We start from the raw sequence: 20,148 nt of genomic DNA, 5'->3' as shown, positions 1-20,148 counted from the left end.
ATTTTAAAACAATTTTTTCATATGAATGTCAAAACCATGGCTTGTAATTATTTCTTTTTTATTTTTCTTTTTGACATAAACTTCAAAAAAATATTTGCATTTGCTTATGAAGGTAAAGCCTAGCCTCTAAAAGTTAAAAAAATGATTTCAATAAAATAATTGGGTAATTCTCTACCAACTCACACGAAATCGGGAAAAGTTGCCCCGACCCCTCTTCGATTTGCGTGAAACTTTGTCCTAAGGGGTAACTTTTGTCCCTGATCACGAATCCGAGGTCCGTTTTTTGATATCTCGTGACGGAGGGGCGGTACGACCCCTTCCATTTTTGAACATGCGAAAAAAGAGGTGTTTTTCAATAATTTGCAGCCTGAAACGGTGATGAGATAGAAATTTGGTGTCAAAGGGACTTTTATGTAAAATTAGACGCCCGATTTGATGGCGTACTCAGAATTCCGAAAAAACGTATTTTTCATCGAAAAAAACACTAAAAAAGTTTTAAAAATTCTCCCATTTTCCGTTACTCGACTGTAAAAAATTTTGGAACATGTCATTTTATGGGAAATTTAATGTACTTTTCGAATCTACATTGTCCCAGAAGGGTCATTTTTTCATTTAGAACAAAATTTTTCATTTTAAAATTTCGTGTTTTTTCTAACTTTGCAGGGTTATTTTTTAGAGTGTAACAATGTTCTACAAAGTTGTAGAAAAGACAATTACAAAAATTTTGATATATAGACATAAGGGGTTTGCTTATAAACATCACAAGTTATCGCGATTTTACGAAAAAAAGTTTTGAAAAAGTTACTTTTTGCGTTTCTCTTTGTTTCGTCGTCCGTGTCTGTCGCGGGTGACCATGAACGGCCATGATCGATGACGACCAACTTTTTCAAAACTTTTTTTCGTAAAATCGCGATAACTCGTGATGTTTATAAGCAAACCCCTTATGTCTATATATCAAAATTTTTGTGATTGTCTGTTCTACAACTTTGTAGAACATTGTTACACTCTAAAAAATAACCCTGCAAAGTTAGAAAAAACACGAAATTTTAAAATGAAAAATTTTGTTCTAAATGAAAAAATGACCCTTCTGGGACAATGTAGATTCGAAAAGTACGTTAAATTTCCCATAAAATGACATGTTCCAAAATTTTTTACAGTCGAGTAACGGAAAATGGGAGAATTTTTAAAACTTTTTTAGTGTTTTTTTCAATGAAAAATACGTTTTTTTCGGAATTCTGAGTACGCCATCAAATCGGGCGTCTAATTTTACATAAAAGTCCCTTTGACACCAAATTTCTATCTCATCACCGTTTCAGGCTGCAAATTATTGAAAAACACCTCTTTTTTCGCATGTTCAAAAATGGAAGGGGTCGTACCGCCCCTCCGTCACGAGATATCAAAAAACGGATTCGTGATCAGGGACAAAAGTTACCCCTTAGGACAAAGTTTCACGCAAATCGAAGAGGGGTCGGGGCAACTGCTGTGTGAGTTGGCGGAGAATTACCCAATTACGTAATTGTATTATTATTAAGCAAATAGTGTTGAGCCATTTTGACTTGAGTGTTAAATGATTTATAGGAATTGTTTATTCAAAGTCAAACCAGTTGTTTTCGAGATATCATCAGTTGAAAAATGAGGGCCTATGTTTTTCCTACAAAATAATTGTAGCAATTTTAGAAGTTTGTAATTAGAAACAGATTACACTTTATCAAAAACATTGATGCTAAATTTCGAATAGTTTTCAGACATTTGAACAAGTTTGCTAAAAAAATATGATTTAAAATTTCGAAGATTTGGCATGAAAATTAGATTCTTATGACTTTCACAAATGTTTGCTATAAAAACAAATGTAACCTTTTACAATTTAAACTGGTACCGCGTAATAATATCCAGCTGAATATGACATTGTGATGTTTGAAAACGTTTCTTGGGAATCATAACTTAATGGTCAAGTACAACATTATTATATAGAAGTGATTGAAAAATTTGCATTTTTTCCGAGATAACCCTGGTTCGAGGAGAATACTACATCGAAACAAATTTGCTTAAACCATTCAAAATGACACAATCAAACAAATTTATAAACATATGATCATTAATACTTACATTTAAGCTAAATTAATGTTGATGCTTGCCCTTCTCCGTCATTTACTAGACTTAAAATTTCTACAAAAAAAAGGTTGAAATAAATTTTCACAATTGCATTATGAATCTGTGGAATTTCTCTTCATTCTCGAAAGACAAAACTACTTTTGATTGCCAAAAATAATAGTACTGAAAAGTACTTTAAAGTACGCGTATCGAAAAGTAATAATTTTCTATACTGTTTTGGAGTTTGGCACAAGTGTTTTTTTTATAAGTTGCCTGGAGTTACCAATAAAAGTTTTATTTAACTCGCTGCAAAACTTGTCATAATTTAGCCCTCTTCTACTTAAACAAATCTTTTTTTTTGCAACTTTTTGCATAAACTAATATTCAACTGGTTCAGGGGTTAAATATGACTATTCAAATCACAGTTTTTTTTTAACGTTTTCAACTCTCAAACAAATAACAACTAATAATTTGAATTAAAGTAACATATGTTTGTCGATTTTTAGAAAAAATGCTTTTTTGATGGTGAAAAACTGGAAAACTGGGTTACATACATGTAGAAAATCTCAAAATTTCATATTACAGAAAATTTATTAAATCGACTAATAATATGATTTTCAATCACTCCTGAAAGTTGCATAAAGATATTTCATGAATAAAGTGAGAAGCAGACGTTTTAAGTTTGAAGTTATGCCATGCTAAAAGCAAACTGTCAAACTTTCTGAGCGTTTTTCTCGAAACACCGAGTTGATTTACGGGTGCCACGATATCTCGAAATTGGATGGATCAAATTGGCTAGAATTTAGGACCCTCAAGACATATTCCATGTGCATGACGAAGGCAAATTCTGAAATTTTATCCAAAAATCAAAATCTTGCGATTTTTTATATGAAAAACATAAAAAATAGTTTTACGTTTTTTTTTTAATAAACTGTTTGAAAATCGGTCTTCGTCATGCACACGGAACCAGTCTTCACCAAAATTTTGAACCGATTTGGTCAAACTGCTAACTTGAAATATCTAAATCTCGGCAAATATACAACCAAATGTCTACAAATTTATTTTGTTAATAGTTGAAAATGTATAATTCAATGCCCTAAAATCAGATTTCAAAATAAATTTAAGTATGTGCCCATACCAACACTTGACATTTTTGACAATTTACATGTATGTTACCTTTTAAAAAAATGGGTAGTCATCAAATAATGAAAATTTCTTAATATGAATTTCTAACGGAATAATATTTTAGATACGCCTTAAATTATATTCAGTGGATCAAAGCTTTTGGAAACATTTGAAATTGCATGCTTTAATTTCTAAATTTTCGAAAAAATTGCTTTTGATTGATTTTTGATAAAATGAACAACTTTTGCAAAATATCAATTTTACGAAAACCATTTTTTTTTTAAATGCAGTATTATGTTTTAAATAGGTACCCGCCAATTATTTTGTTTTCAGTGAAATTGCATCCAAAATGTCAATTGTTGGCATGGAACTCCCCCTATTGCTCATTACCGTGCCATGCCATGTGCCTCACTAGGCATGCGCGCACGTGAGAGCTGCAAAAAGTGCTCACTTCAGAAGAGAAAGAGCGAGAGCGATTTTTTTTGGGGATTCGTTACGGGATCCCCGTCGTCGTGAGGCTCTGCCGGTTCGGCCTGACCGTCGTCGTCGTCGTCGTCTTCGCCGCATGATTCGCGCTCGCACTTGCTCACTCCCCGAGACTGTGGTGTTTCGCTCCGGTGTCATACCGAAATCGTTTTCGCAGAAAGTGGTGACTTGGCTCCTAGACTCTGTAAACGCCGGTCGCAGAGTGTCTTCTCCAGTGCTCGAACAAGAGGGAGTTAAAAAGAGATATAATACCAAATAGAAGAAAAAAAAAGTTATCCAAAGAATATTGAAAAGGCTCGGCTGCTCCACTAACTAGTCTGTCACCAGAAGAGCAGAAAGGAATCAACCTCGAAGGGAATACGACGAGCTCTCAGCAGCAGCAGCGCCAGCGAACGGAAGTGTTTTTCCGGAAAGTTTTCGTTTTACGCGAAATTAATAAAAGTTATTCGATTGATAGGAAGTAAAAAAAAAGATCTCGTTCAAGTTTATTATCCAACCAAAGAGCGTACATTGTTCGCCAGTTTGATTTTCCAAATTGCATGAAAAGTGATTATTAAGTTTTGCGTTTTTTCCACATACAAAAAGAGATATTCCGTGAAATCGTCCTTGTAAAAGTGACACGTCCAAATTTGACGTCTAAAGATTGTCCAATAAATTTACAAAATAGAAAAAAAAAGTCGTGGAAAAGGGAAAAATTTCATTGATCTGTCTGTGAGTGTCGAAAGACGAAAAACGACGACGAAGAACACGCAGAAGAAGTATCAGCAGTGGAAAAGTTTCCTTCTGTGTGTGTTGTGCAGCCTACTACGACGACGACAGTCGTTGGAAAATTGTGGTGTGAAGCGAAGAGCACAGAGAGCGGCGCTCGCGAGTGAGAGTTTGTGAGCGATTTTCCGAGAGCGAGCGCAGCGCACCGAAAGGACCTACCGAAAAGGGAACAATACAGGAAGAGGTTGAAGACCCGCTTTTCCAAGAAGGTTCTCTCGTTGTTGTTGTTGTGACGGAAAAGCAAGAGCATTCGCGTGTTGAAGAGAGAGGGAGAGAGAGTAAGCCACGAGGCTAGTGTGTTAGTGAATTTCCACACGCTCTGAGGTCGATTCTGACAGGACCTGAAGGCATACACAGCACGGGTGCGGCCATAATACTTGGCCACTGACACACTCTCACGCGGAAAAAGGACCATCCGGTTTTTTGCCTGTTCCGTCGACCGACAATATCGTGTGAAGGTCCGACCAGACAGCAACAGCTCCGAGAGCTTTCTGGAAATCAGAACCCAGTGTCCGTGTGAGTGAGTGTGAAGAGTTCAAAAGAAGGCCAAAGGTTAAGAGTGTCGTTCCGTTGCAAACTGTCCAACCTGTCCACCGGTGCGATGTCTGCGGGGGACCAGAGTAGCCCGCTGGAGTTGAACGGGGGTTCCGGGGCGGCGGCCACCGGAGGTGGCGAAGGTCTCAACGGCAATGCCACCGAGAACGGCCTCAACGGTGCCCCCGGGGAAGGTGCCACCATGAACGGCGGAGGTGGTGGTGGCGGCGATGGCGGCACGGTCAGTCCCGGTGGTGGGGCCGGCGATGTCAGTGAGGAGGCCGGAACCGGCGCCGGTGATCCGGTGATGGCACTGGATGCGGGCTGCTCGGACGGGCCGCCCAGCATCATCGGCGTCGGGCCACCGAGTCCGCTGACCGGGTGCTACCTGCTGATCATCGTCGGTGAGCCGCACTCGCAGGACCACAAAGATATCATCCTGCAGCGGCTGATCAAAGGTAAGAGAACTGGGGGAGGGAAGAGTACATGGCTATTGCGTCATCCTGGGCGATATTAGATTACAACATTTGGCGACATGTGCCCACGTACGGATGTAATGATGTCACGGGGAAAATCTCGTCAGATTTTATGGCCAATCTGCGAGGCAATAAATGGTTACATAAAAATTGGAAGAATTTGACGATGGGGTTGTAAAAGATCTAGAAGATTTGCTGATGAATTCGAAATTTGATCAATCAACTCAAGAAGATGAGTATCCTAGAAACTATTATGATTTATAAAGCGTCTCCGTAAGAATTTAATTGACAATTAGTTTGCTTTAAATGTACCAGACTCTTATAGAGGTTCGTTTTAGGTAAGACATCTGGTTTCAATTACCCGCATAACGGAAAACAAGTTATTCACTGGATATTGTCTCATTTCTTTGCTTAAGCCAAAATAATCATTACATTTGAATAATATTAATTGAGTGTTGTCTTGTTAGAACAACTTCACTGACGTAAAAGTTCTATCTAAATTCTTAAAAATGTATTTTTGACAGCTTTCTCATAATCGAAATCGTGATGAATTTACCTGAAACTTGCCAAAATTTGATATTTTCTCAACCTGCAAAAGGTTATCACTAAAACAACGATATTTTAGCTAATCAAGCTGATAATTCACGGTTTTAGGAGAATGCTGGCTGAAACTGCTAAATAATTGCTGAAGCCAACCAGAAAAATGCATTGTGCTGATTTGGCCTTTCCGTGTTTACTATAATTTCGAAAAGTAAGTTGGTATCCACTTTGTTTAAGTTAATTTATGTCAATATATTTGTTTCTCTTACAGTTTTTGTTTTTTGTTTAGAGTACGGCAAGGCAAAACGCCGACGATGAATTGACTTATTATATCATAAAATTTTACAAAAAAACAGACTGAAATGGCCTTTTTGTTTTATGAACATCAAAATAAATTTAAAAACTATCTATAAAATTGAAGTCTAATTAATGTAACTTCGACAATAAGTGATAATTTTTTCATCTGCAACCATAATGTTTACAACAAATTAAATTGAGTTTGGTAAAAAACTATAAGCAACTCAGGGTAATAATCCAAAGATTTTATACATTTCAATATTATGTTAACTATTATATTAGGATGTAACAAAAATGACTTTTTGGTGGGCATTCAAGGGTTTGTTCCGGTGGGCATACTAAGCCCAAATCCAATATATGAGCTTGATTGGACGTAACAGGAGCTGGCGCTCCGCCCTTCAATTTTAAATGGGATTTAACCCGTAAAAAAAGATTTTTTCAAAAATTTCACTTTTTGAGGCATTTTGGCCACTGAAGCGTTTATTTTCAATATCATTGGCGTGTAGGCCAGATCCTTGCGCATCTTTTGGTATATATAACATTGAAATTTGGAGCACCCTGGAGCTCGGTACAGACCTTCAAAGTTTGGCATTTTTTCAAAAAATCGGCCCCGGCAAAAAAGATATGCGTCGCGCCTCGTGACGCCCTAGACGCCATTTGATTTTGCCGGGGCCGATTTTTCGAAAAAATGCCAAACTTTGAAGGTCTGTACCGAGCTACAGGGTGCTCCAAATTTCAATGTTATATATACCAAAAGATGCGCAAGGATCTGGCCTACACGCCAATGATATTGAAAATAAACGCTTCAGTGGCCAAAATGCCTCAAACAGTGACATTTTTGAAAAAATCTTTTTTTACGGGTTAAATCCCATTTAAAATTGAAGGGCGGAGCGCCAGCTCCTGTTACGTCCAATCAAGCTCATATTTTGGATTTGGGCTTAGTATGCCCACCGGAACAAACCCTTGAATGCCCACCAAAAAGTCATTTTTGTTACATCCTACTATTATATATAAATGAAATTGTACTCAAATTTAAATCACCAAAATTGCCTTCTACTGCCCAAAATGCCTGGACAATGATATCGTGTGCTAAGAATAAAAAATGATCCCTCTAGATTCAACACAAAATTTATGCAATTCCTCGAGTTCTAAAAATGTTACTTTTTGTTTCACAAATTACTGATCTTTTCGCGTTAAACTAAAATATAGTACTTAGAATTATTGAAAACTTATTCAGTGATTCGATTTAATTGAACTCTTAAAATTTATTGAATAAAACTTCTCTGTGAAAAATATGTTCGGCACACTACAAGAAGTATTTTCAAGAAAAATAAATTATTTACAGTTTATAGTTAAATCGAGCGCAATGTAAAAGTACGGAAACTATTGAAGTATATTATTGAGTAACTTTCGTTGAGTTTGGTTGAAAACTATTTTAAAGAAGCTATAGGTAACAATTAAAAAAATCCAATGTTTTTATACATTTAAATATTATGTTTCAACACTAAAGATGTGAAATTTTACTCAATTTTTAATTGCTTAAATTGCCATTAATTGTTTAAGATTTCTAGACAAGGATATCTTGGGAATATTAAAAGTCATGTTAAAAGATAATAATAAATAGATCACTTTAGAATCTAGAGGCTAGATTCAAATTAAAACTAATGCAATTCCTCGAGTTCGAAAAATGTTGCTTTTTGATACAACAGTCTGATCTTTTCTTTTTAACTAAATTATAGTATCAAGAAATATTATAAACTTATTCGGTGATTCGATTTAATTAAACTCTTAGAATTTACAAAAAAAAAAAATCGAAGTATTTTTGCAGAATAGGTAAATAATTAACAGTTCATAGTTTAGTAGAGCATATTGTTGATGCTTTAATGAATTATCTTGAAAAATACGTAAACTATTCCAGTTTATTATTGAGCAATTCTCTCATCTTTTGTGCTAAAGTTCAGGATGGTGCAATATCTGGTACCGGATTTATGATTTTTATGAAATTGTAATTTATGAAAAATTTAAGATATTGTTTAACTAAAATTCAAAAAAACATTGTTGCATTCATTAGGCATTTTTTTCGAAAAAGGTTTATTTTACTGCAATTAATTAATACATAAAGGGACAGTAGACATGCAAAAAATATTTTCGAACAGCTCAGACAACTTCCTAAAAACTTTCCCATTTTTTTTACTTTGTTGATCGCAAATCTGGGTGCTGAGATACAGCCTCTTGTAGCTTAAATTTTGTGATTTTTTAATTTGTGATATCTCAGAAACTTTTGGTTCGATTTTCATTGTTAAAAAGGAAACTTCAATTAAATTGTCTGTTCTTTTCAATAAAAATTACATAATTTAGATTGAAAATTTCATCTAAACATGTTTATCAAAATGTTGTATTACAATGATTCACATTTTTTCCCAACATATTTTTTTTAAAGGTTTGTAACTTTTTACCAGATTTTGCACCATCCTAAACTCCAGCACGAAAGATGCCTTTTTTAATTGCTCTTAAACATATTTTTTTAAATTCAAAAAATATAAGGGTAAAGTACATTTTTGTGAATTCAACTTTTTCTGGTATGGGACACCTTTTTTTTTAAATTTCACAACCCCTTACGCTAACAAAAAAAAAAAATGGTTTTGTATGGAGCGTGGACAATTTTCACAATTGATAATTATCTGAATTGATGTACTTATTTACCATCTTCAGTAATTGAACCAATTGATGAATATCAAAATATTGATATTTGTGTAAAAAAATCCAACTTTTAGGCGGGCTTTGATCTAAAAATTCACCAATAATGCATTTCCAACCAATTTTTCATCTTTTAAAACATTGGAATGAATAAATCTGATTATTTAAATAGGGTTGAAAGCTTGGCTTGGGTATTGTGTCTTTGCCAAGGTATTTTAGAATGAAATTTTTGAGGGATCAACTTTGCAGAAAAAAGTAGGCAGTAATTTTTGTCATGTCCCAGACTATGACTCTACGCATTTTTTTTACAATTTAAATGATAATGGTCATTGAAAATGTGAACAACAAAAAAAAATAATAGAAAAGTGCCTGTAAAGACACGAAAAAAAACTTAAAAGGCAAATGGTAATGAAAGGAGGTGGTACAATAAGCCAAAAACTACCAGAAACAAACAAGACTAAATATGGAAAACCCAAATTAAAATACTAAAAATGAAATAAGAAAAACATAAAAAATAGAAGAAAAGTTTTTCGTAGAACAAAAGTTGCTCAAAATGACATCCTGAACAAAGGATGAATAAAAGTTTTCGAAAAAATTGATGGTTAATGGTTAGTTTTTTGTAGATAAAAATAGATATTTCATATCAGATGCAAACAAATCTTGAAGAAAACATAATGCAAATTTAGTTTCCAGAAAGTTTTCCACCAGAAACAAAAACCACCCAGCTTTTAACCGTGCTATATTTACACCAAACAGCAAACTTTGTTTCAACCTATCTGTATGCAAAACTGATTGGAAACAAACAGAAAGACAAACTTTTCCCTGCTCCGACGGTAACTGCACTTTATCCAGGTGACAAAACGTCAACTTTAACTACGGTTTGGAAATGGCAGCTCATTCAAAAATATGCAAAATAAGATTTAAGCTTTGCTTTTCGCCCGGGAAAAGTTTGAAACTTTTTCTACTGACTCTGTTTTTCTTAACTCTTTTCAACCGATTCAGCCATTCATGGTCATTTTCCGAAATGAATGCAAACAGGCGAAGACACACAAATTTGAAGCGAGTTTATAGTTGAACTATGCAAAATATCCATGATTTTCTCGAGCAACACTCAAATTACAACGTTCAAGTTGGTGGTTTGTTCGGCGGCAGACCACACTTCCGATTCGCATTTAATTAATTTCCCTACCAACTCATCCCCACTTTTTCGGAAAAGTGCCGATTCCGTTCTTCCGAGAACCGGCCATCAAAAACTCCGCACGACGACGGCGGCGGTTCCTTCTAATAATAATTAATTGCACACCATCCTGCCATTATCTTAGTTGATGACCTGGCTGGCTGGCTGGTTCGCCCGGTCTAGGAAGACAGTAGGCAGCGATGGGTTCCATTCCGTTGCGGACAGAAGGAATTGAGAGTGCTGCGGCCACAGGAAAGCCATATATAAGCCCCGTCACGACGACGAGCCGATGGATATGTTTGCCGCTTTTTCCGACTTTCTTCAATCGCTAATGCACAGGAACCTTAGGGGAGATTTGAGGAAATTAGATTTTTTACAAAATTTCAACAAAACTATTAGCAAGTTTTTTCAAACTGATAAAACTTGTTAAAATGTTTCAAAGTCCAAAAGGAACTTGGAAATATTTCTAAGTAGTCTGTTAGACTGCAACAAAACAAACACAATTTTAGCCCAAGTCTGCCCTAAGTGCGTTCGCGCCAGGTTGTTCGATCACGACACTCCTCAAACCGTTAAAAATACTGTATGAGTCATCTGACAATTTTTTGTCTTCGCTCTGTCTCCATCAGCCAACCAACCAACATACCACAGTCTTTTGACATCATCGATTAGTTCGAACTCACCATCTGCTCGAGCGTCGAGTGAGCTCATCCTTAACCGGCTCAGCTGACAAGACAGTCTTGCGTCGTTGTTTTTTGCATTTTTGGTCCAATTTTAAAACCATTCAACCTAAAGAGTCCTCACTCGAAAAATTAATGCTGACGAGACTCTCACAAATTAATGCCAATCTGCTAAAACAAATCGGCCAGATTTGTTGGCTGCTCGAAAATTCCGAGCAGCAAACCCCCTCTCGAGTCGAGTAGTTTTAATTAAAATCAAAGTGGCTTTCACGTTTGACTTTGACTGAATGCGGCGCCAATTTTGACTAAAATCTGGGCAAATATCCTGCGAAGGAGCTTTCGGCAAATATTGTTCTTGAACCTTTCATCCTCTTCGAGGCGGAGCGAGCGTCTGCCCTCGAAGAAGGACCCTATTTTGGTGGGAGGAAGATGGCGCCTTCTGGAACGCATTGTGCCTAGACGAAGGGATCCTCCGTTAGCCATCAGCAGTGGGTGGTGAGGTTGAGTTCGGGTGAAAGGTACATAAATCTAATGGAATTGTGGCGGATGTCGGGGTGGATGCACGGAGAGTCTTGATGGGTATTACAAGGAATAGTGTAATTAATTTACTTATGCTGAATTTCGACTAAGATATTGGGAATTTTAGGAATTCCGTAAGCAATTTTAGCTGACTATTGCTTTTTTATATCTATTCGATTTCATCACTGAGGAAATGCCATTAAATCACTCACAAAACTTCTAATAAACACACTTCACGTTTAAATATCGACTCAGAAAAAAATTCTGTTTGTGGATGAGTGCAGAAAAAATGTCACTCAACTAATATCTCGGAATTGGCTCATCTCAATTATTTCGGATTTGTTCCATTCGGTCCAGTTTGGGGTCCTGTAAGTCCTTATTGGAAATTGTTAAGATTAAGAAAGTGCTTGAATAGTTGTACACAAAAAATGGTTTCTGACAGAAGCGTAAAAGGAAAGTTACCCGAGCAGGGGTAAATAACACGGAAATACCAAATTTTGGTATTACTTGGGCTAATAACAGCGACCAAAATGTGCCCTTGGTTGCCCAGTAATAGAAAGTAAAATACCATGAAATCATACCAAAGTCTTGTATGTGAAAGGGCACAACAATACCAAAACACACAGCAAAAAAACCGATGGTAAAATCGCATGCAAAAGCATGCACATCACCTTCGTCAAAATAAACACTTGATATTACACACTGCATGTACAATTTTTGCAAACACAAAAAAAAGTTGCAACCAACGGGATTCAAACTCAGCACCGACAGTAAGGACTGGCGCCTTAGCCCACTCGGCCGTCAGAACGATGAAAAGCTGTAAGGATAAACGCATATATGAGCATGACATTTCGATCAAGTAGGTTTCCCATACTGATGGGCTACATGTTTCAGGGTGTAAAATCACATAAAATTGCATAAAATAATGCATTATTTATTTTACACCCAGGCCTTTTACACGCAGCTGGATTAATGCTTTTTTAGCTGTGCATGTTATTCCAAAGGTAAAATAATACCACATAATAAAATCATTTCAATACCAAGTTGAGGTCTTCTGGATTTTTGATCATTGCTTGAATACCAAAACTTGGTATTGCCATGGTTTTATTTTTAGGTATTCCCGCGCCCTTGGAAAATCATTGGTATTCCTGTGGTCTTCCACAAACATGATTTTGGTATGATTTCATGGTATTTTACCATCTATTACTGGGCAACCAAGAGCACATTTTGGTCGCTGGTATTTGCACAAGTAATACCAAAATTTGGTATTTTCTTACCATTTTTAGTGCAGCAGTTGCAGTTTGTGAAAAAACGGAAATGATCCATATGCAACAGCCAAATCTACTCACTTGATGATTCCATGTTGTTCTTAGTGATATTCTTCACCACACCGAATGCATTTGTCATTGATGAACGGCCTGTGCTTGAAGTTCTTGAAGCTTCTGAAAAATAACAAGATTGAAAAATAAGTATTATTAAAATGAAACCGGATTGAAATTCACCAAAATTCAATAATCTGTTGATTGACTCGTTTTTCAAAGTATTTGGTTATCCCGACTTAAAGAAATTTCAACGTTTTTGAAAAAAATATTAGTGAGTATATCACAAAAAAAAAATCAGCTTTAACATTTTTATGTTTCAAGTCATTTTAGCGCAAAATTAATTATCTCGCCAATTTTTTTTAAAAAATTCCATAGTTTCAGAGAAAATTGATGAAACCTTTCAATACCAAAATAATACCAAAATGTGCCATCCTGACTTAGAAAATTTTCCACAATTTCAAGTCATTTCTGTAGGGGGTATATCAAAAATGTTTAAAATCAAGTTTGAAATTTCCGGTTTTCAATGAAAGCATTCGCTTTGAGACATCATTTTAGCGCAAAATTAATTATTTTGTCAAAATTAGTCAAAATTTTCCCATAGTTTCAGAGGAATTTGATAAAATACTGTAATACCAAAAGAATACCAAAATGTGGTGTTCGACCATTGACAAATTCTGCAATTTTGCAATATCAAAACAATACCTTAAATTGGTATGATACCACATTTTGCTCTTGCATAATCCTTAAGACAAATTTTCAAGGGTCCAGGAATACCAAAATTTGGGATTGATACCAGAGAAAGGTATTATTATGCATTTCCCTTGTTATTTACCCATGCTCGGGTATAGTTATAGTTTTTGCTCGGATGTCATAAATCAAAACATTGAATTTGGACCTCTTGGAAAAATATTGGAAACTACGTTTGCACAACTTTTTTTACATGCATTCGGGCGCAATCAAATACTAACTGAAATCAAATTACTGGAGCAAATTAACTAAAAGTACATAGAAAAAAAAATTATGGTACTATTCATCAGGAAATGTTGACCGATTATGTGTAAAAAAAGTGTATATTGCATCAGAAACTTGTGAATTTCCATCAGTTTCTTGTGAATTTTCACCAGGTTCACATTATTTCACATTTTTAGGTAAATTTACTTTAAAAAGAGGTAAGGCCGTTGCAAATATTTTTCAAAGTCTATGTCGCCAATAAATCGTTTCCAGGGTTCACACTGAACAAATTTTGCCCATTTTTTAATCGTTAAAAGTAGATTAATTTTAACGTAGATTTTCAAAATCAATTAAAAATCATTCAAAAAAAACTACTGAAAACCATTCAAAACATTTCTATGACTGTAACTTTTCTATTAAAAAAATGACATATTTAGGTTTTTGGAAACGTTAAATTTTGGGATCAGTCATAGAATAAATAACAGGAATTTCATTTTTCTTTAATATTACAAAACAAAATTTAGTCTGCTGAAACTTTTTTAGGTCCACCCAAGTGAAAATCTTTTGCAAAAACTTTGACTAACAGAGAATAAATGCAATTTAACAAAGATTTTTTTAAATTTATATTTTTTTTAAATATTGAAATATTAAACTTAAAAACAGTAACGTAACGGCTCATTTGAGGCTTAATTACGTAGAACATTTTTTTAGTTTTTAAAGGTGTCTATTTATGTCCATTTCTGAAAACAAAATAATGAAAAAGCTGAGGAAATTGGCTGAATGCAAAATAAATTGGACTTTAAAATTGGAACGGTAATAAATAAATATTTCTGTTTGATAAATTGAATAAAAATTTAGGAAAGACGTCTAAGTATCCTCTAGCTATTTGTTCATTTCAAATTTAAAAGATTGGAAAGTTTAAATGGATGTTATGTGTAGCAATTCTCAGAGATTTCGGACAACCAATATTTTTTTATTTTATTTTTTTATTTAGATGAAACTTAGTCTATACTATGACCGAAGAAGCCATTTTGCAGTCTTTATACAATTTTGGTAACCGTCTATACAAAAAAGCAGTGTGGCCAATTTTACGTTTAGCTTAAGCTGACTTATTTTCCGTGGACTGAAACTGTAACTTTTCCAACTCGCTGATTCCAATCCAGGATTCCCACACATACGTCTAAAAGGGTTATACCCGATATGGTTCGTGCCACAATTTACGAACCACTTTTCACCGCTGACAGGACCAGCACCGGGGTGTGGCACGCGGGTTGACGAAATTGGCCTAGTTTGTGGTTCAGTGACGCTTGTGTTTTTTTTGGGTGAATTTTCAAGCAAATGAGTTTGAACGAAAGACTCCATCCAGGTAGGATATTTCAATGAATCCAGTATATTTTTGATTTTGGTACTTATTCTTTTTTGAGATTCCTTTTGAATTGAAGAACATTTCTCAGAAGCTTTTACCAAAAAAAAAAAAGACTCACGAAACCAACACTTTGGGCGACAAAAAAAAAATACTTGTTCCGCTTGGTGTGTTTTAAGTAGCTGCCAATCTGGAATAAAACCACACTGCAGTTTGGGCGAGATTATCATTTACTTTTCCGTTTGCAAATATGCTAGACTAAAGATACTCCCCTGTCCCACACTTTCCGTTGAACTTCCTGTTCTTTTTCCATTCCGCAGTTGGATTATTTTTTGCTTCTTCTCACAGTCGAAACGAAAATGGAAAAATCTCATTTTCCTGCACTAGCAAAAACGAGCATATTCTGCTCAAGTGCTACCAGCTGGTAAAATTACTGTCAGTCTCGATGGAGGGGGAGCAGATTCCGGACTATAGGGAGTGTGTGCTCAAATGGGTTTTATGAGGCTTGTCTCCCCCTTGGTCATATGAATTCACAAATTTTGAGGATCTGCACAATGCTTACGACATTGCGGCTGTCGAGAAAGTATCTTGTAGAATGGTTCTCCAAGGGGTTGAATCCTTTGAGAGTGCTTTGAAGATTGTTGGATTTGTGGAATGTAATGCACGGATGAATAATTTTAATGAAGTCGTCTGTTGCATAACCCATATTTGTGTATTTCGAAAACAGATGCAGGCAAATGCAATTTGAATTATAATCAAATTATAAACAAAATAACAAGACAGTGTTGCCAGCGCAAACACGCTTTTAAATTGTCTTGTTTTTCCGGAATATTCCCATAATTGCATTGCGCGATCACAATAATGCAAATACACTCACAAACACCACAAAACAGTTGCATATCTAGCAGTATGTGGGGCAAATGCAACCATCAGCGTCCAAACTATCGCAATGTGGTTGGCACGATTGCATCGGGGAGGGAAAACCCAGCAGCAGAAAAAGAGAGCTCGGAAAAAGGAAACTCTTTTTTATGCTCTTCTCTTTCTCCTCCTCCCAACTATAGCTAGCAAAGTGGAGAGGTTTTAATGAATTGCTCGCCACATACAAACGGATAATGGTGGCAGCAAAACTTGGCCAGACATACCGGGGCCACCTCAAATCTGGAAGCAGAGCGCAGCAAAAAAAAAAACAAACACATCCCGTAAAAACGGCCATAAATGCGGGTCGGACAACGACTCTATCGATCCGGAAAGGGACCACCCGGAACAGACAAAAAAATGAGCTTGGAAGAGATAATTTGTGACGTACGGAGTTGTCAGATTGGGGATCTACTGGTTTCAATCAAAGCCAAAGTTTTTTGTTATTCAAATTTATCAAAATGCTTCACATCTGGTCACTTTTCTCCAATCTCCAAACAAATCCTCTAAAAAGTCGTTAAATGTAATTGTGTTTATTTTTCTTCCTTTTAATTGTAATTGAGAATAGGTAATAAGGACTTTGTTACAGCAATTTGTTGCAAATTGAAAGTTTATGTTTTATACTAAAAATGTAAAATACACGTAAAAAAGTGAATAGACAAGTCTAAAAACTTTGAAAAATTGAAGAAAAAAACAAGATTTCTTAAACTCAAAAAAAGAAAAAAAAACACAGATTAAGAGGTTAATTGTTAAAAATGCAAAATAGTTTTGAGCATAATAAAAAAAAGTGACAAACTGAAACGTAAACTAACAATGGATTTTCAACTAGATTATTAGGTTAAACAAATTTTACTAAAAAGAAAATGTTCAATTAATTACAAAGTTTTTTTTTTTTGAAAATAAATCTGGAAATATACAAAATTCTAGACATTTATTTCATTTACAAACCTTCTAACATAAGGTGAAAATAGGCAATCAATCATTAAAATTATACTAAAATGGAGAGGTTGAAGTTAAGTTAAGAAGTTAAGTAATCGAAAAAGCTTTCCAACGAGTCCAAAACATTGAAGATCTGGCAACCCTGTCTTAAGTTATGAGCCCCTCAGTGATATGTGTGTATTTTTTTTAATTTCGGATCCGAACAAAATTAGAAATTTGTGCCCAAGCCCACCATATCACATATAACTCATCGTTGGTCAGAGTGAGGAAGGCACCAACACATAGGTGGATTAACTTAGTTTTTCTTTTAGTAAACCAAGCTTAATAAATGTACGAATCGTGCTTAAAAAACTTTTTTCTGCATCCTGTTGCAAAATATTCATTTTTTAATGGAAAATGTTTTTGTTGGTGGAATTTACTTAAAATAGTAGTTTATGCAACAAGTTGCAAAAAGAGGATTTTTTTAGCACGAGTCGTACATTTATCCAACGAGGTTCACCGAGTTGGATAAATACGAAGAGTGCTGAAAAAATCAAGTTTTGCAACGAGTACCATACAACATTTTTTGCAATTCCGAAAAACATCCATTGAGTGAAATTTTAAGTCAAATTTTCATGTAGTTTGTCAATAAATTGTTTAAATCTAATCTAATCTAATCAGACCCTAGCGCAGCCATTCTTTCGAAGGGATCCTGGAGAGTGCCTTAGGTTAGATGACGCCTAGCACTCTTCTTGTCATTTATTAACATTTGCAGTGCGCCATTGCATTAGAATGCATTGAAACATCACAAGCGTTAAAGCGGCCAGGCCTACTGCGTAAAGCCGTATCGCAGAGATGATTCGTAATTGGGTTGAGTTTGAGCACTGAGTGTTCGAACAACAACACAATTCTGAATCGACAGGGGAGGAAGAAGCGTGGGGACACACCACCATACGCTCCGAGATTTGGTTGTATTCGTTGGGAGCACCATGCTAAGAAGGTTTGGTACTCCGGGACCCTCTGGGATGGGACATTGTATTTCCAAGAATGCCCTGGACACTATTTGCCGTGGTTATAGCGCCACAACTCGCTCTCTGTAATAGTATTCCTAATTCCAGTCCACGCTCACCAAGCCGTCATGGCCTAGTGGTTAGCATTTTTGCTTACCAATCCAAAGGACGGAGGATCGAACCCCGCCTCGAGCGACTTTGATTTTTCGTTCATATTCATCATTTCAAATTTATGTGTTCTTAACTTTCTCGTTGGGAGCAGATGGGAATCGAACCCAGAACCATTCGCTTACAAAGCGAACACCGTAACCAGTCAGCCACGGCCGCTCCTCAATAGTTTGTCAATAAATTGTTTAAATCAAAAAAATGTTGAAAAGTGTTACTTTTCGAAAAGAGTGTTGAAAAGTTCAACTTTTCAGCACCCATTTCAGTGCTGAAAAGTAGAACTTTTCAGCATTTATTTTGAAAAGTGTTGCTATTCGATTCTGTTATTTTTGGTACAGAAAAGTAGGATATTTCGTCGTTCAAGAATGACAGGAAAAGTAAGTAGTTTCACGACGGAATTGCAAAAATTTAATTTTCTAGTTGAAAATTGTTAAACATCTACATACCGTCATCACGGGTGATATTGGGTCTAGGGTGTGAGATTGGGCCATAGGAGATCGCAGCAAGCCTTGATCGGGATCGGTAGGCTAAATGTTTTGCTCCGCGTTTTTTCATGTCTTCTCGTTCGAAATTCTTTGCTTGTGGTGTGTTCCGGTACGCGTTATTCAAGAATGTTCCGGATGGGTCAATTTCGCGGGTCGATTATCCGGTTTACAGAATCCGTGTTGTACTTCACCCGTGACTTCACCGGAGTTTGGTGGGTTAAAGTGGAACCAGAATTCCGACGGTTTTTCGGAGGTGTTCGCGTGGATTGGGCGTTGTGACATTTTGACGTGAAATCTCGGTCACCAAATAGTGTTTTTGAAGCTAGACTTTGGGTTTTAGTCTAGAAACAATGTTCGTCTCAAGTGACTGAAAATTGTGAAATTGCTCGATTTTTTCGAGTTTATTTTGTAAAATTGTGAAACTTGATTCTAAATTTCAAAATGGAGGTGTTAAAAACTGTGCCTGCTGCTGGTAAAAATTTTGGTGTAGGAAGTGAGTGGTGTCGGGGGGGAGGAGGGGGGTTTGTGTTAAGTGGAATTTTCTCAGGCGAGGAAGAAGCAATTCGAGGTGGAGCTTACTCCGGAGAAAATCGGGGCCAGGTGGCTGTGGAAGCTGGAAACCAGTTCAACGGCGACGGAGGCAGTCGTGTGGATCACTTGGCGGCCACATCCGGCAACGCAAGAGATGCAAAGGAAGCGGGGATTTACATAAGAGTTTACGGAGCTGGATGGATGATCCCAGAATTTGGTGAGAGCGTTCTAGTGATGTCCCTATTATGGAGCAGCCGTGGCTGACTGGTCACGGTTTTCGCTTTGTAAGCGAATGATCCTGGGTTCGATTCCCATCTGCTCCCAACAAGAAAATTAAGGAAATATGAATTTTTGAAACTCGGGGGTTCGATCCCCCGTCCTTTGGATTGGTTGAATTAGGAATACTATTAATACAAACTATATACATGCTGGGCCTTTGTCCATTTGACAAGGGCTCGGAAGTTCTAAATAACGTTTGAATCCGATTGATGCAATCGTTCTTTAGGGCGGGGCTTGTCGATTCAAGCTGAGGTACCTCGCGCATGGCTAGCCTGCGTAGAAATGGGTCACCGAAGCTCGGCAGAGCTAACACCGTCCAAATGCCTATGCGAGTTATTTGCATGTATAGAATACAAAATCTAAAATACATGGAAACAACTCAATTTGTAAGAAGCGACCGCGTGGTCCCGTTTGGTTGGTTGCACACACACACATAGGGTGTGAGATTGGGCCATACCAAAATGCTGAAATTAGTTTGACCCAATCTCACCCCTGATGACGGTAGTTGAAAAATAATAATTTCAGTAGTAAGGCATTTATCAAACGAAGTTTATACAGTTTATGAAAACGTCAACTCAACGTAGATTTTAGAAAAATTCTTATCTTATGTCAAGTTCCTTATTTACGTATTTTTCTATTGTAGAATACCAGATTCTTTTCCATGTATTAAAATTCCTTGACAACTTATTTTTGTATTTAATCAAGTTACTGAAGATAAGCCATTATTTGAAACTTTGAGATATTGAAAATAAGAGGTTACATATTTGTACAGAATAGTCTGACTTTGAATTGGCGCAAAGTGAACTGTGTCGAAAAACAGAG

The 20,148-nt window shown here is 36.2% G+C and overlaps 1 protein-coding gene across 1 annotated transcript in view; it reads left to right on the top strand.

The window, feature by feature from the left end:
- Positions 1–3,833: 3,833 nt before the first annotated feature.
- LOC120423936 (microtubule-associated protein futsch) overlaps positions 3,834–20,148 on the top strand; it is a 163,830-nt gene continuing 147,515 nt past the window's right edge. The window contains exon 1 of the mRNA XM_039587920.2: positions 3,834–5,462. Within this exon, the coding sequence (XP_039443854.1) occupies positions 5,072–5,462 (391 nt within the window). The 5' untranslated portion in view covers positions 3,834–5,071. The remainder of the gene's footprint in view (positions 5,463–20,148) is intronic.

The sequence above is a fragment of the Culex pipiens genome, chromosome 3, assembly GCF_016801865.2.
Source record: "Culex pipiens pallens isolate TS chromosome 3, TS_CPP_V2, whole genome shotgun sequence".
In the NCBI taxonomy this organism is placed as follows: domain Eukaryota; kingdom Metazoa; phylum Arthropoda; class Insecta; order Diptera; family Culicidae; genus Culex; species Culex pipiens.
The sequence above is the reverse complement of the archived record's forward strand: the minus strand, read 5'-3'. Positions and strand labels throughout refer to the sequence as shown.